Source organism: Pseudopodoces humilis, chromosome 5 (genome assembly GCF_049639895.1).
Source record: "Pseudopodoces humilis isolate 2021_Gansu_Grassland_sample_001 chromosome 5, ASM4963989v1, whole genome shotgun sequence".
Taxonomy (NCBI): domain Eukaryota; kingdom Metazoa; phylum Chordata; class Aves; order Passeriformes; family Paridae; genus Pseudopodoces; species Pseudopodoces humilis.
The window spans coordinates 67,140,175-67,154,977 of record NC_142204.1 but is presented as its reverse complement, the minus strand read 5'-3'; the positions used below and the strand labels follow the sequence as shown (position 1 = coordinate 67,154,977).

The 14,803-nt window shown below is 39.3% G+C and overlaps 1 protein-coding gene across 4 annotated transcripts in view; it reads right to left on the bottom strand.

Moving 5' to 3' along the window:
* Positions 1–2,135: 2,135 nt before the first annotated feature.
* Positions 2,136–14,803, bottom strand: part of UPF2 (UPF2 regulator of nonsense mediated mRNA decay) — a 52,498-nt gene continuing 39,830 nt past the window's right edge. For all 4 annotated transcript variants that reach the window (XM_005526056.3, XM_014255205.2, XM_088055062.1 and 1 more), the window contains exons 20-22: positions 12,217–12,358; positions 8,472–8,592; positions 2,136–3,359 (exon numbers count right to left, since the gene is read on the bottom strand). In XM_005526056.3, the coding sequence (XP_005526113.1) occupies positions 3,350–3,359; positions 8,472–8,592; positions 12,217–12,358 (273 nt within the window). In that variant the 3' untranslated portion in view covers positions 2,136–3,349. The remainder of the gene's footprint in view (positions 3,360–8,471; positions 8,593–12,216; positions 12,359–14,803) is intronic.

The window sequence follows — 14,803 nt, the reverse complement described above, 5'->3', positions numbered from 1 at the left end:
GTGGGTAAAGATGCCCTATAGCATCAGCTGGAGTTCAAGGTGTTGCCTGCGAGTACTGACATTCCTGGGTCAAATTCCAATTTCAGAGCTTCCCAGACATCCTGGCTCCATCCTAGAGCAAGGGCAAACACAGCACCTCAACTCCAACAGGCTTTCAAGTGATGAACCATAAATCATGGAATGGTTTGTTTTGGAAGGGACCTTAAAGCTCATGCAGTTCCACCCCCTGCCATGGGCAGGGACCCCTTCCACCAGACCAGGTTGCTCAGAGCCTCCTCTCAGGATCCTGGGATGGCCTCAGACACATCTTGTCAGGTCACATGGACTCAGGCACATTCAGGTTCCTCAGGTGGCCACAAACCTGCCTCCTAGGATAGGAAGGACTTCATTCCCCCAGGCCCCTGCCTTGAGCTTTGGAGGCTTGAGATATGTGGGAAGAGAAGTTACCATCAAAAACTGAGGCACAATTGTTGAGCACAAACCTACAGCACATTTTGTTTATCAGCTCGAGAAGCCTCACATCAGTGAAGACAACTGTGAATGCCAAGGCCTGACTTTAGTCCAAATTCTTTCCACAGAACAATAAGATAACAGAAATATTTTACGTAATCAAGGACATGAAGCAGTTTCTCCTTCATCTACATATGTTTTCCCAGACTTAACTCCTTGCTTGCAGGGTTGGGAACACTGCTGCAGAAACACTCTTTGCAAGGGCACCTTCAACCAGCATCCCCTGAGAAAAGCTCCCAGGGAACATCCTCTGCCCCATCCAACAGTGCCACAGGTTGAATTTGGGATGACTTCCCCAGTGACCAGACACACCCGTGGGTCACTGCACTGCAGGGGAAGAGAAGCAATGACATGAAACATAATTTAAACATCAATTAAAATGAACATCTTGTAATCTGGGTAAAGCAGCAATATTCACAGGTGACAGATACTGACCAAAACAGAGGCTATTCCCCATTCTGTATCAATCCCAGGCTACACACCCAGTAATTTTAATTAAAAGCCCTCTAAAGGAAGGCAAAAGATTCTAAAAACATGAGAGGAGCTGTGCAATCCCTGCAGCAAGAACCTGCTCATGGATCAGGTGGTGAAACTGCTGTGCAAGCAGCAGGGCCAGCATCCAGCCACACCACGAGACGTGGAGTCAGCACTTGGGAATAAATAAAGGAATAAAGTGAATGCAAACTGGGGGTTTTCTGTGTATCATGGAAGGGTTTAGGTTGGAAGGGAAGGGACTTCTAAAAACCACCCAGTTCAACAAACCTGCAATGAGCAGGGGCAGATTCGAATAAATCAGGATGAAATCTTGCATGTTTCCAGGGATGGGACATCCACCACCTCTCTGGGAAATCTGTGCCAGTGTCTTATCACCCTCACTGTAAAAATTTTCTTCCTTATATCTAATTTAGGTCAACCTTCTTTTAGTTTACAACCACTACTCCTTGTCCTACTGCAACAGGCCCGGCCAAAAGGCTTGTCCCTGTACATTCAACCCCTATTATTTCACTCACAATAGTCTTTGAGGTTTTTATTTGGCACAACATTAGGATAATTAATTTTAAAATTAATCTTCAGAAGGTTTCATTGAACTGTTTTTTGATTTCAGCCTGAAGTCAGGAAACTCCCCAGCTGACCCTAAACTATTTTTAACAAATAATTTTATAAAGACATTTCCATTGATCCCGATTCCATCCAAAGCGTTGAATTGACACATAAAAACAGAGCTAATATTTTATTTTTATGCAGTTACTCAATCTGGATAAATTAAATGCTTCTGAAACTAAGCAACATGTTGAGAAAAGGAAGCTGACTCTAGTCTGACCCCCAATTAGATACTTAATTTGCTATTAGGAATTGGTAGGCATTGTTCTTTGGGGAATTGGAAATTACATATGACTAGTGGATACGGTCATATTGGTGTAGGAGACATTCCTGGAGGAGCTCAGTTACAAACATGATCGATAAACGTACCCATGAATTTCATGTGGAAAGAAAATGATATGAAAAAATCATGTACGACTTGAATCAAAGACCTGGAATTCCTGACCAAACTACAGCCCACAGTACACCACAAACCCTTCAAAACATTTCCAAAGAACGAAGTGAATGTCAAGAGGCAGACACTGTTTCTAAATTACAACACTTTATTGCAGCATTGGCAAAGGTCAGATTTCTGAAGCTGGTGAAGATCAATTGGGCGACATTTCTGTATGAAATGTTACAATTTTACAAGTCTCTCTTCCTACATGCAGAAACCAAAACCAGTGGTAAAAAGGATTTTAAAAGAGCTAGAAAAAAGAATTAGTAGTAACATACAGATGGGCTCTTTAACTCAATGAACTACCTCTACCTGAAAGCAAACAAAACCCTATGCTAATAAATAACAGATTGTCAGAAACAGACCAAGAAAACTCACTTCTACTTAGAAAAAAAATTAAAATTCTACTTGTTTCCAGACTTAATTTTTTTTTTTTTTAAACTTTTTGTTTGTTTCAATAGACACAGAGGCTTATCAACCCATGAAGATCAACAAAATGTTTGGATCCACTCCTTGACATCCTCCTGTTATGCTGACTGGCACGTTTTGGTTTTCAATGATACATACAATGGGCTCAACTATATCCCTGTCCTTAGGCTGGTGTCAGGCTGTTCCAAGCAGTACGAGTCAACACCCCGTGTTCATCAACTTCACTTTCTATTTTAGACCTTAACAGACATTTTACCTCCTTAGCTCTTCAGCTTTTCACCCCTCCCCACCCCCTTTCTGGCACATCTGGCAGCAAAAGGCTCTTCCTTAACCAAGAACATCCGCACTGAGGAGTGTTTGAGAAGTTATCCTACTCGGCAGGGTATTCTTCTGGATTTTGCCATTTGCTCTATGTTTTTCTACTGTAGATTTGCGGCCCCCAAAGAACATCCTTCCAACACCAAGTGCTCGAGTCGGAGACAATGTAACTTGCGGCGAGTTCAGAGCTTTATTTCCCTGCATGCTGAGCTGCCAAAGGCCTTTCCCATTCCAGTGTAATCGTCTGAACTCCAGGCTGCTCCCGGCTCTCACCGAGCTGCTCGCAGGTCAAGTTCCCCATCTCACTTGTTTGCTTCTGCTCCTGTGAGAAGATTAACCCTCAACGCGGTTCCCATAACAAAAAGCTTTTTTGGGGGGGTGGGGGGGGAGAGGGGAGGCCGCTCTTCGTGCCCCACGGCCCCAGCCTGTCCCAGGTTTCGGTTCTGAACGCTCTAGACTGACATGCTGAGATGTGTCCACTGCTCTCGTTTAATCGCTGGAGGACTCCACAACACCAGAGATACAGGACCTAATGAAATGACACTGGCGGCTGGATCAGCGTCTCCTGCGGGAAGAGAGGAATCACATCAGTCTCAGGTGCCCAGAACTCTGCGGGTGAACAGCCTTGAAAGCAGCTGCCACTCATTCTGAGACCCTCTTACCCTCTAAAAGAAAAGTTACATATTTCTCTTTTCTGCACAAGCATTTTAAAAGGCCACACCAGACAAAAGCAGAGGGATAATCTGCACCTTATCATCCCAGATGAGATGCTGAACTACAGAAGCACAGCTTAATAATTCTACTGCTGATGGGGAGGGAAGGAAAAAGGCTGGGACTGGCTGCATCTCTCCAACTTGGTCAAAATGATTCTCAGCCAAACCAGCAGCTACCAGTACAGGCTGGTGGCAGATCCCTGTTTTGGGGCAGTACAGCAACGTGCTGCTGCCAAAATTAGAAGTAGTAGTTTTTCCCAAACCAGGTATTTGACATTTGTGTCTGATCTAGTAAACTTGATCCAAACCTGTATTTTGCAAGGTCAAACTCAGTACACAGATGTAATTAAAACCATCCTGAGCTCTATGTGTAAAATAAATTAATTCTTTGCAGTCTCCTCCCACACTCCCTGCCACTGTTAATTTGTATGAAATACATACAGTCAGCTTCTCACGCCACTGCTGAGCATTAGCACTACCTACCTGTAACAGGGAAATACAGAGAACCTCTGCAACAAACCAAGGCTGGAGCAGAAAGCAGGAAGCCATGAAAACACACAGAAATACCGTAGGCTATGAAATAATCACAAAGCCATGGCACGGGGGAAGCTGGAAGAGCTCAGTCAGCAAGACAACTTTACAGTTTAAACTGAGAAGTGCCCAGGAGAATATCAATAATCAACTCCTTTCTGCATGTTGCTGACATCACAAGATCACAAAAATCTCTTAATTTCTTGACATGTGAGACCTTTGAAGTTGGATTTCCATTTATCCCTAATCCCCTCGTGTCCTCCAATTCACAACACTGCATATTTCTGCAGTGCTGCATTTCTTCACAAATCTCCTCACAAACTTCCAGCTCCAAACACCTCCTCTCCCAGTTCACTCCCTACTTTGCTTTTCTCAACTAATCTCATCTTCCATGCTCTTTGTTCTTTCTCTCCCCTAATCACCCAAAACCACAAACAAACAACAGAAAACACCAAGGTGCCCAATTAAAAACCTATCATGTGACTTATCATATTCCATACTGTGAACGTCAAAATTCAAATAAACCACAAAAGCTGGACTCACCTAAGTAAGAGAATCTTAACTTCTGCAAGTTATTTTATATTCTCATCTATCCATCAAAAATAAAATGTTCTGACAAAGTGAAATCAAAGTCAGTGTGTATAGTGGGTTGGGAGCAGGGAGGTGTTTTGGGGATTGGTGACTGGTTTCCAGAGGGTCACAAAGCTACAGGGGTTTTTGGTAGGTAGTTATTATTTATACTGAAAGAACCTTTTCAAACACAGGAGTCCTTCTAACTGGGGATGGCTTATAAACACAATTTTGCCTTCCATTCCCTCTAAACTGAACTGTGATCAGGTGTCTCTCCAACTCTGCTGTCTGGGTTAGACTCAGACCCAGCTTGCAGAGCTCAACAAGCACCATCCTGCCAAGACAAGCACCTGAGGCTTTTCCTTTTTTGTTCAGCTCCAGTGCAGTTCACCAGAAGCAGCTGCAGGATTTGGAGCCCTTCTCCCATATTCCTCCCTTTGCTTCCCTCCCATGAAACAGTTGAAAAGGGGTTTGGAATTTCTTAGCTGTGTTTGAAAGGCTCATCTCAGTAAGAAGTGAATTCTGCTTCATAGAGCAGTATTGCCAATGCATCAATTTCCTGACAGGTGATGTATGACTTGCGTTGGTCCAGTAGCTGAAACAGGAAATCATGTTTAATTTACGTTTCTCCTCATTATCCAAACTCTGATTTTTCAGCATTAATGCAATATTCTTTATGATGAGCATATTTAGCTAATAAAATCCCAGCATCCTGTTATTACTATTATGCTTTATTTTTCTTTATTAAATAGGTTAAAGAGAAACAAGAGTCAGATGTAAACAGGAGACCTGAGATCACCATTTAACTTGAGTATGATTTGGTTTGCCAACCTATGCCTGCATCCCCAGGGGAACTTTGGACACAGGCAGTGCCTATCTATACTTTCAAAACAGCAATAAATTTTGAGGCTACTTCTTTTAATAAGGAGAGGTTTATCAAGATAAAATCATACATAAGGCCCCGCTTCTCAACAAAAGAATTACAGGGAGAAATTTGACTTTCTTGGTAATCAATGTTTTAAAATTATTTTATATAATGTGGTTATTTTCATTTCACTTTTAAAACCTAGCCATTTAATGGATCTCAAACATCTTAAATAAAGGAAAACCACTTTACATTTTAAGAAGCTGTTCATAAGTCTATTTTTGTGATAATCCCATCACCAAAAAAAATTTACTTTAGTAAATTTTGTGTTTCCTGAAGGTAGTAGCTTAATAGCCTGAGAGCCAAAGGCCTCTCTTGAAACACAAATGCTACAGAACTGGAGGCAAGAGAGAAAATTGTTTTCTTCCCAGTTCTGCTGAAGTAAATCAAGGAACCCTACTTTTAATGGAGTCACAGTAAATTATCTTTAAGACCAGTCAGCCTTAAATGTATGAGTTCCAGAAAGAATCTCCTCCTTAAAGGATCAGCAGGTCTCAAAACCTGAGGCAATAAAAACAGGCAATTCCAAACACACAGGAATAAACTCAGCATTTTGCACATACTAAATAATAAGAACTCTGGCAAAGCTTGTAAATCTCACTGCATTTACTTTATCACAGAACACAGAAGGACATTAACAGAGGAGAAATAAAGTAAAAACTGCAGAAGATTTGTCTTTTTTGAAAACGTATAGAGGGCTAATTGCTTAGTGTGATCCAGTTGTTCAAGGCCAAAAACATATGAAAGAACCCAATGTTATCTTCATTAATTTCTGAAACAAACTGTTACAACAGGTAGATTTGGATTTAACTTCCTAAAAGGTGTTTGAAACACAATGCTCAGGGCATGTTTACCAACACAAAAGCAGAGGTAAAAAGAACAAATCAATTTTTCTACTCTCAACACTCCCTGAAATGCAAGAAAGGCTTCATTCCTACCTCAGCTGTCAGAACCTCACATCGCACATTACAGTGGAATCAACCAGGAGATTTATTTACTTAGATTATCCCTAACCTCAAGAATTTTAAAATAAAAAGTTGTATACCTTAAAGAAAGCAGCAAACTATTCTTTCCAGTAAGTTTGAGTTATTTTGCAAGAAAATACCATTTCAGTTGTGTTCATGTACAAAGAAGCAGCAACAACAAAACACAGTGTCCTTATGGAAGTGATAACATCTGTTACACCACTGGTTCTACCAGGTAGGAACGTGAAACCTTCTCTACATATGAAAATTAACAGCTCAGTTCCCATCTGCTCAGCAAGATCCTCCAGTATCCTCAGAATCCACAGGGTAACTTTTCAACAAAGCACGATGGTGTCTGGGAAGAGACTGCAGTGCAACCTTTAAAGTCAGAAGACAATTTTCAATATATCCTACAAATCAGAGGCTCTAAAAATGTAGGAAACAGACAATCTGTGCCAGTGGGAAGCCATTGGTGGACCCACAGTCTTCAATAAATAAATGGAGTTAGGAAAAGTCCCCTAACACAGGCTGAGATGGATCAACCAATGCATGACTGCCAGGCAGAGCACTGCAGTTCACAACAAAAAAAAATATATCTGCTCAAACAAACTTCCTGGTCTGTGTTCCAAGGAGCTTATGGATTAAAAGGAACAAAGAGTAAACTCCATAAAACAAAACTACATCAGAACTGCAAGTGCATGGCACTTGAATAAGCAAACACTACTCAAACTTTTTGCTGGATAACATCTGACCTACTTCACGGTGAAGTCCTAAATTGTATTTTCCCTACAACATCAGAATATAAAAAGTTTTGTAAAGAAAATAATTTAAAATAAATCTACAGATATCACATCTACTGGTCTGGCTGTTGTATTTAAAGAATAACTGCAGCATGTATCTCATGCCTGAAAGAACAGTAGGCTGCAGCTGTTAATGAAACACCTGCAAGTATTGTGGCAATTCAGAGTACCTGAACACTCTGTATTCATAAAACAGCATTAGGTCACAGTGATATGAAAAAGCTAAATGGAAAGCACTGCTCATTTAACTGAGTTACATCTAGTTCATTTTGAAAAAACACTTATTTTAAATTGCAATCTTTAAATTCTTTTTTTTTGTGCAAGCAGTGTCTGTATGAGGTCTCAGTGGAGTGAGTGATCATCAGGACATTATCAAATTATCATAAATATGTACACAAAGAAGTTGGAAATGGTACTGGAACACAGAAATAGGACATTACATCAACTTATTTGCAATTTACACACGGACCCATTAGGAGGTAAAGTGTCCCTTCCCAGTTGCTGCTCCTATCAATCTACCTTCAAAATGAACTTGCAAAGAAAAGAGAAACATGAAAGGAAGTCTGAATTTCACCCAAAACTCTGTCTATTCAAAAGTGTGCTGCAGGGCTAATTTAATGGTCTGATTGCCAGCTTACTCTGAGTGAGAAAAGACACATACTAAAGCCTCAGAACAACTACTAAGCAATCAGGAATGACTCTTTTCATGTTAATGCTGGTTTTGGTACACTCTTGCACACCATAAAGTGAAAAGTTCTCCATCTTCCCCACCTTTACTATATTTACTTTCCATTCAGGGCATCAAATACAGAGGAATAGCTGTCAAATTTACCTCACAGAAAAACCATAATGAGAATTTCTGCAGATACTAAAAAAAAAAAAATCCTCTCCCTTTCTCATGGAGAAAGCAGACTTGCATCTTTTCCCCTACAGAGGCTCAGATTCTAGCAGCCATTTCACAACTGAAAAAAATAATCTTTTGGCTTCCAAACTGTCACAGAGGCAAAGACACTGTGTTAGATCCACAAAACACTGCTTGGCAATTTAAGAAAATGCTTTAGAATGGAAACGACTGCCCAAGCACTCACTACAGAGATCATTATGTGTTTCAATTATGAAGATAATTGCTTGCCTAGAACCAGAATTACCACATTTAAAGGAAGATTGTCCTACCTCCCACCGGTTTTAAAGATTAGATCTGCATTAGGTGCTCCCTTCGGATGCTGGTAACGAGGCCGCCGCTCACGATTAGTATTTGCTGGAGCTGGACGCTGTGCCAGAGACTGCAACATTTCTGGGATTTCAGGCAGAAGAAAAGTAAATAGAAGAAAGTTAAATACATTTTCTATGCATCATTTTACATAGGAATTTACATATGCACATTTCACCGCCATTTACACTTACACTTTGCTGTAGAGCTAACACTCAAGTTATTCCACAAAAGTTAATTACAAAAAGTTACAAATTGCATCCACAGCTTTGCTAAACCCAAGCTACCCCTCAATAGGAACTGCATCGCCAGATCTTCCTGCAGAAGGAACTGCCAGCAACGGTTTTCATCACAGATGCTCAAGAAAAGGCCCTCAACCTTTTCTTTCTAAACATATCTGTCATGGGGTAGCTTTAAAACTACGACAATATCAACCACCACTTTCCTCATCAATGTTCAGGAACAAAGATAGCGGCATGAGTGGCCTCAACATTAAATCGCCCTGGAATAGTAACAACTGGACAATGCTGCTGCCAATTAAAAGACTCAGCTAGAAACCTGTCCTAAAATTAGGCACTGCCAGTCAGGTATTTAAGTCTAAGCTTGGCATAATTGGATCCTTTTCTAGGGAAGACAGGCACCTGAAGAAGGTGACTCAGCTGACCTACATCGCACCAGCTGTCCCATGCATGCAGTTTTTCACTTTATCATCAGTGAGAATAATTTGGGTGCAGCCCACACTACCCAGTTTAGCCCTGGACAGTCAACTTTTGGGCAATTTAAACTAGGATAGTATTGTATTTTGACATTTGGTAAAATTTAATTTCTAAAATTTAATTTCATTTTTTAATGGTAAAAAAATGTTTCTTTACCAGGCTAAGTTAATGCTTATTAAGTAGCCAATATAATTACAGATACATCATAGGAGGTAACCTCTGCCAATCTGTTAATATATCTAATGGAAAGTATTCCTATAGTCCACCTGAGCAGGGATCTACTTTACTCAGCAAACAGACAGATGGGATAAATGAAGGGGAAAAGTGGACTAAGCTGTTAAACTGATTTTGTTGGAAAGTCTGCTCTGTCTGGTTCTCTAATCTCTGGTAATCTCATTGGAGACACACACCCATCACCTGCTGCACACACACTGCTCTCAGTGGGGCCAAACTGGAGACTCTAATGAGGTTCCCTCACCATTTACAAAGTGCAGGTGAAACATTCAGTAAAGTTATCCACCCAGTCTTGGAGAAACTGGGAAACTGTGACTGTATCTGTGTCAAGAGTCAGTGACCCATGTATTCACATTCTGTACACTGAATGCAGCACCTGGCAAAGGCAGCCACTGAACACACTGACAGTCTGTGTTTGTAAACATCATGAAACATCAGCCTTCACAACAACCCCATGTGCCAGGACAGAGCTCTGGGAGCAATGAGGAGACTCAGGAGGAAAACTAGATCAGGGTACCCTGCCAGCCAGGTGTGAAGTATGTGTGCATCTGCCTCTTCTGTTTTCCACACAAAAGATGAAAGGAAATATGGGACTGGGAAGTTCAGAACTGGAGAAGGTGATACAAGGCAGAGATGGCAGGGGAGCACAGTGTGTTTTCTAGGCTGAAGGCACATCACCAAACCTCCTTGGTTTTTCAGTGAAGAAAAAATAATCTGGACAGAAAAGTACCAGTCTAAACTAGAGAACCACCCAAGTTCCTAATAGTTCTTTAAAAATTAAAAAATGTTTGTAATATAGTAAGCTTTGCTGAAACATTAAATCATTATCTGATACTACTTTGAAGTACATTGGTGAATTTCCATCTGTTAGCTACCCTGTGCAGATGAAAAGAACAAGTAGATGTGCAAACATTGGGACAACCCTGAGGCATTCTTCCAGAAATTGAGAATTCTTCCTCCCTCAGTAACTTCAAAGCTTGACACAGAAATTTAAATCCGACACTTTCATTCAATGGGTACCAACTTGTCACAGACAGGATGACACTTCAAAAGTAACCATCAACTGCACAAAATCTAAATAAAAAATTGTTCCAAAGGTGAATACAAGTTGGCCTGTTTAATTTAGCTTGATTAAAAGGTCCTTCTTAGTTTGGTTTTATTCTGTATATTACCCAGGTTAATAAGATGCAACAACAGCTCTTTTAAAAAGGGATGTCAATTATGGAAAACCCCTTTCCTTTTGTGTTGACTTCCTTCCTGTATTGTTTTATACACAGCAATTAAATAAACATCTATGAGAAAATAACAAAAAGCCTATTTCCAGTTACCAATTCATAACAGTTGTCTAATTTTGTCCAACAGAAATAAATCAATGTGATTGTTTTTTGGATAAAAAGTACAATTGCTCACAATAAAATCCTAGATTAAACAGGTTCATTTTAGATATCAAAAAAGTCATACAACAGGGTATAAAACCCAGATGCCTTGACCAGTAGAAATATCAGAAGTACCTAATGAGGAAAAGCCTGCAAAGTCTGGGAGAAACACTAAAATGTCTGATTCTAGAGCCTCTCTTCCTTTTGCTAAGGGGTCTTAGTAAGAGCAGTGTCTCAGGAAAGTTTCTGAGCTAATTACCATGTTTAAGAAAATACTGTGTTACCACTTCAGAGCTCTGCAGACACTCACTTTGAGGATACTCCTTTTTACAATTACAGGTTTAGTTCTGGTACTATCAAAGTTCTGCAAGAACTACTGGATTCCATGGTGTTTTAAAATTAGAACCACTTTATTTTCCCACTTCTTGATGAACAATGACCTTTCACTAAATACCTTAAATGAGATTTCCTGCTAATTAACTACTTATACTGTGATTACCACCAGACTACAACATCTTTACAAAAAAAAAAAAAAAAAAAAGCAGAGCAAAAACTTTTGAGATGTTAAATGGAAACAGTAACATAAGACATCAGTTTTATTGGTCTGGCTTTGTTTGCTATCTGAGTAAACCACGGGAATTTAAATCTGAAAAAAAACCACAACTCAAAACAAACCACCCAACAACTAAATACATCAAGTGCACCTTTGGGGACTGTATGATCTGCTGTATTAACTGTTTGCTTCAATCTGTCCGGGTTCCAAAATGCCTGACTTGCATGTCTTCAAAAAACAAATTAACCATGTAATCTGTATGAAACCCTCATTTTGTTAATATATGCTTATGCGCCAGATTTGAGGACTCCTAGAACCTTTACAATATGAAGCTGAGGTAACATTTTGAAGAACATTTCTCCGGTGAAGGTTACCTCAGGAATTGCAAGTCTCAGCTAGACTAAGGAGTCTAAATATTATTAATATCTAAAACACCTATTAATAGCTTAAAAGCAGAGCTTAAATTGCACAGAATTAATCTTGTATCCAACTCAACTGTCTTGCAGTAAACAAGTTTACATCATTGATTGTATTACACATTGATTTTGTATTACCTTTTTTTTAAAAGAACAATCTCAGTTCTTCCCGTTTCCCAAAATAAATGGAAATTTGAGATCCACTTGAAAATTCCTTTTCATAGGACAGCTACAAAAACTTCTTAAAGACCAGGGAGGAAACAATGAATGACTAAAACCAAAACACAGGTTTCCCATAAGTACTGCAAATTAATATTTAGAACTTCAGCTGCTAATCATCACAAATAATTCTTTCTGCAGATCCACAAAGGCTCCCCTAAAAATAAAAACTATATACTTGGGGATTTTCTTACCCTGATAGTCCTCTTGTTCCTGCCGTTCATTGATATCCAAAGTGAGCTTTTTCATCCTCATTCTCTCCTCCTGTTCCGCTTGCTGTTGGTTCCAATGGTTTGCAGCAAGTTGGGAAGACATCGGTACATTTAGAATCTTAAACTGCAAATGAAAATAAGTTTTTAAGTGCCCATCAGAGAAAAAAACCCAACCAATACAAAACAATCCAAAATACAGAAATGCTATGGTTATTTCTAGGTTATTTCAATGAGGCAGTTTCTACAGAAGTTTCTACTTTGAAGTGTGTTGCTGGTTTGATTTGAACCTCTATTTCACATAAAGCAGCAGAAGAAAATGCAAGACCTGCTTAAGACAGAGAATGCACAAAAAAGGCTGAGTCCAAAACCTCTTACACACAGTATTCATGTGAACAAAACTGGTCTTGAGATAAAAGCACCACAGCTGGCTCAGAAAGCTGCATCTCCCTCTTTAGGTCCCTTTCTTCCAAAGAGATGAAGCCCCCTGAGCAGAATTTCTACTACTATCCCTTGAGATAAAAGAGGAAAAACATTTCAAAGCATTTCAGACATTTCCTGGAATTCCTTGGACAGTACTTTTCTTTTTAAGAATGACTCTGGCTCCCCAGTGCTCTTCTTAGTCTAGAGACAACCATGGTGTTTGATAGATCTTTCCCTCCTCACCATACCCAAATGTGCCCAACACACATTCTGATTTAAACACCCATTATCTGATTTGCCAGAAGGCACACCAGGTAAACTTGACACTTCCACAGAAATACCCTCTCTCTGGAAATCCAGCTGGTATTTTCAGGAAGGTGTAGGGAAGGTGATTTCTTGTTCCCCTGACTCCCAAAATCCAATTTGTTACTTCTACATATCTATTTTTTTTTCAATTGAACAAAATCTTTGTTTCTTTCAGAACAAAGAAATAATTCTTAATCTTATTCACAACTGAAACAACAGTTCTCAGAACATCCTTAATGCTCAAGTTTGTTAACATTTATAAAAATCTCATTTCCTCCTTCAACTCCTTGTCCATTAGAAATAAGTATTTCTGTGCCATAACAAGAGTAATGCATTTAAGGATAATCACTCTCAATATTCCATTAACTACTCTGAATCTTGCTCCCTGTTACCCAACATGTGAGATCAATTTCCAAAGAAACAGAGCAAAATTTCTAAGTGTTCTTTTCTGTTACAATGTCAAAAGCTGAGGAGAGAGATATATTATCAAAGCCTCTGCTGAGGTTTAGAGTAAAAGCAAAATCTTCACCACTTGTGGTTAGTATTTAATACAGTAATCACTAAACTGTCTCAAGGTATCTCAGACAGTAATGTCCCACTAGCAGCAGAGTGATGAGTGTGAGAAGACTCAGATGAAGCACTTGAAAATAAACTGTGGTCAAAACAGTTAAGACAGAAAAACTTGGGTAGAGTAAATCCCTAAACCCTACCAACTACAAGATGTATTTAGATGAGATTTTTTGAGGGGTGGGGGTGCAGGTGATAGCATATTATATTGAATATAAATATGAGCTTGTTATTAAGGTGTGCAGGGAAGACTAGAAATGAAAGTTGAAATTCCAAGAGCAAAGTAAGATCTGGTTACTTATTGCTGAGCAGGCTGTGCTGGTTCCCAGATATCATCAAATGAACTTTATGTAAACTACACAAATAACTAATCCATGTGCAGCATTTAATGATAAAAATCATTCCCCAGCTTCACCATTAAGCTCCTCATCCATTTTAATATGCCTTTTATATTTTCTCTGTTCTATGGATTTATCAGCTAAATGGGATTTCAGACAGGATGCTTAAAGCAGAAAAAGAAAACTGAACTATAGAAGGGTGTAAATGAGAGAAACAGATACAGAAAAACAACAGCCTGGCAATTAACAAAACACCACTGAGTCACTATCTCAAGGCAATCAGCTTCCACCTGAAATCAAGTCACTGATGACAATTACAACAGGATATGATGATTACTGAGCAACTGAAACATTTCCGATTTGCAAATAGTGAACAGGTGTATCAAAAACATCAAATCTGTGAGATGGGGGCAGGACAGAGGATTTAGCTTTTAAGATGTCAAACTGAAGGAAGATGAAAAATCATTATTCAGAACACTAGACTGCAGATTTTATAAAAATGCCATGAGATAAAGACATGAACATATAAACGAGATAAAAAATTTCACATTCAGGGAGAGGTTTGACCATTCCATGGATATTATCATTCTTTTATGGAGCCTTGCTAAAATCCTTCAATGAGAAGGAAATCTTTTGTCTTAGGTAGTAACCAAATTTCTTGACTTTCTTTTCAGTGTCTACATCTCAGTTTAGTTCATACCTACCTGGCATAAAACTTCTTGTTTCAGAAATACCAAGTGATATTAGATACAGCTCAGCTCTAATCCCTTACGATGCCAACATTATTTCCCCTTGATCATAGCTAATGGATAAATCACAATGCCATCATCTTAATTTCAAATAACCATGTTAGAAAACTAGTAGCAGTAGAACCTAAGTTTTGAGGATAAAATATGGTGTCCATGTCACTATCAGCCTGTAATAACCATGAATTTGGA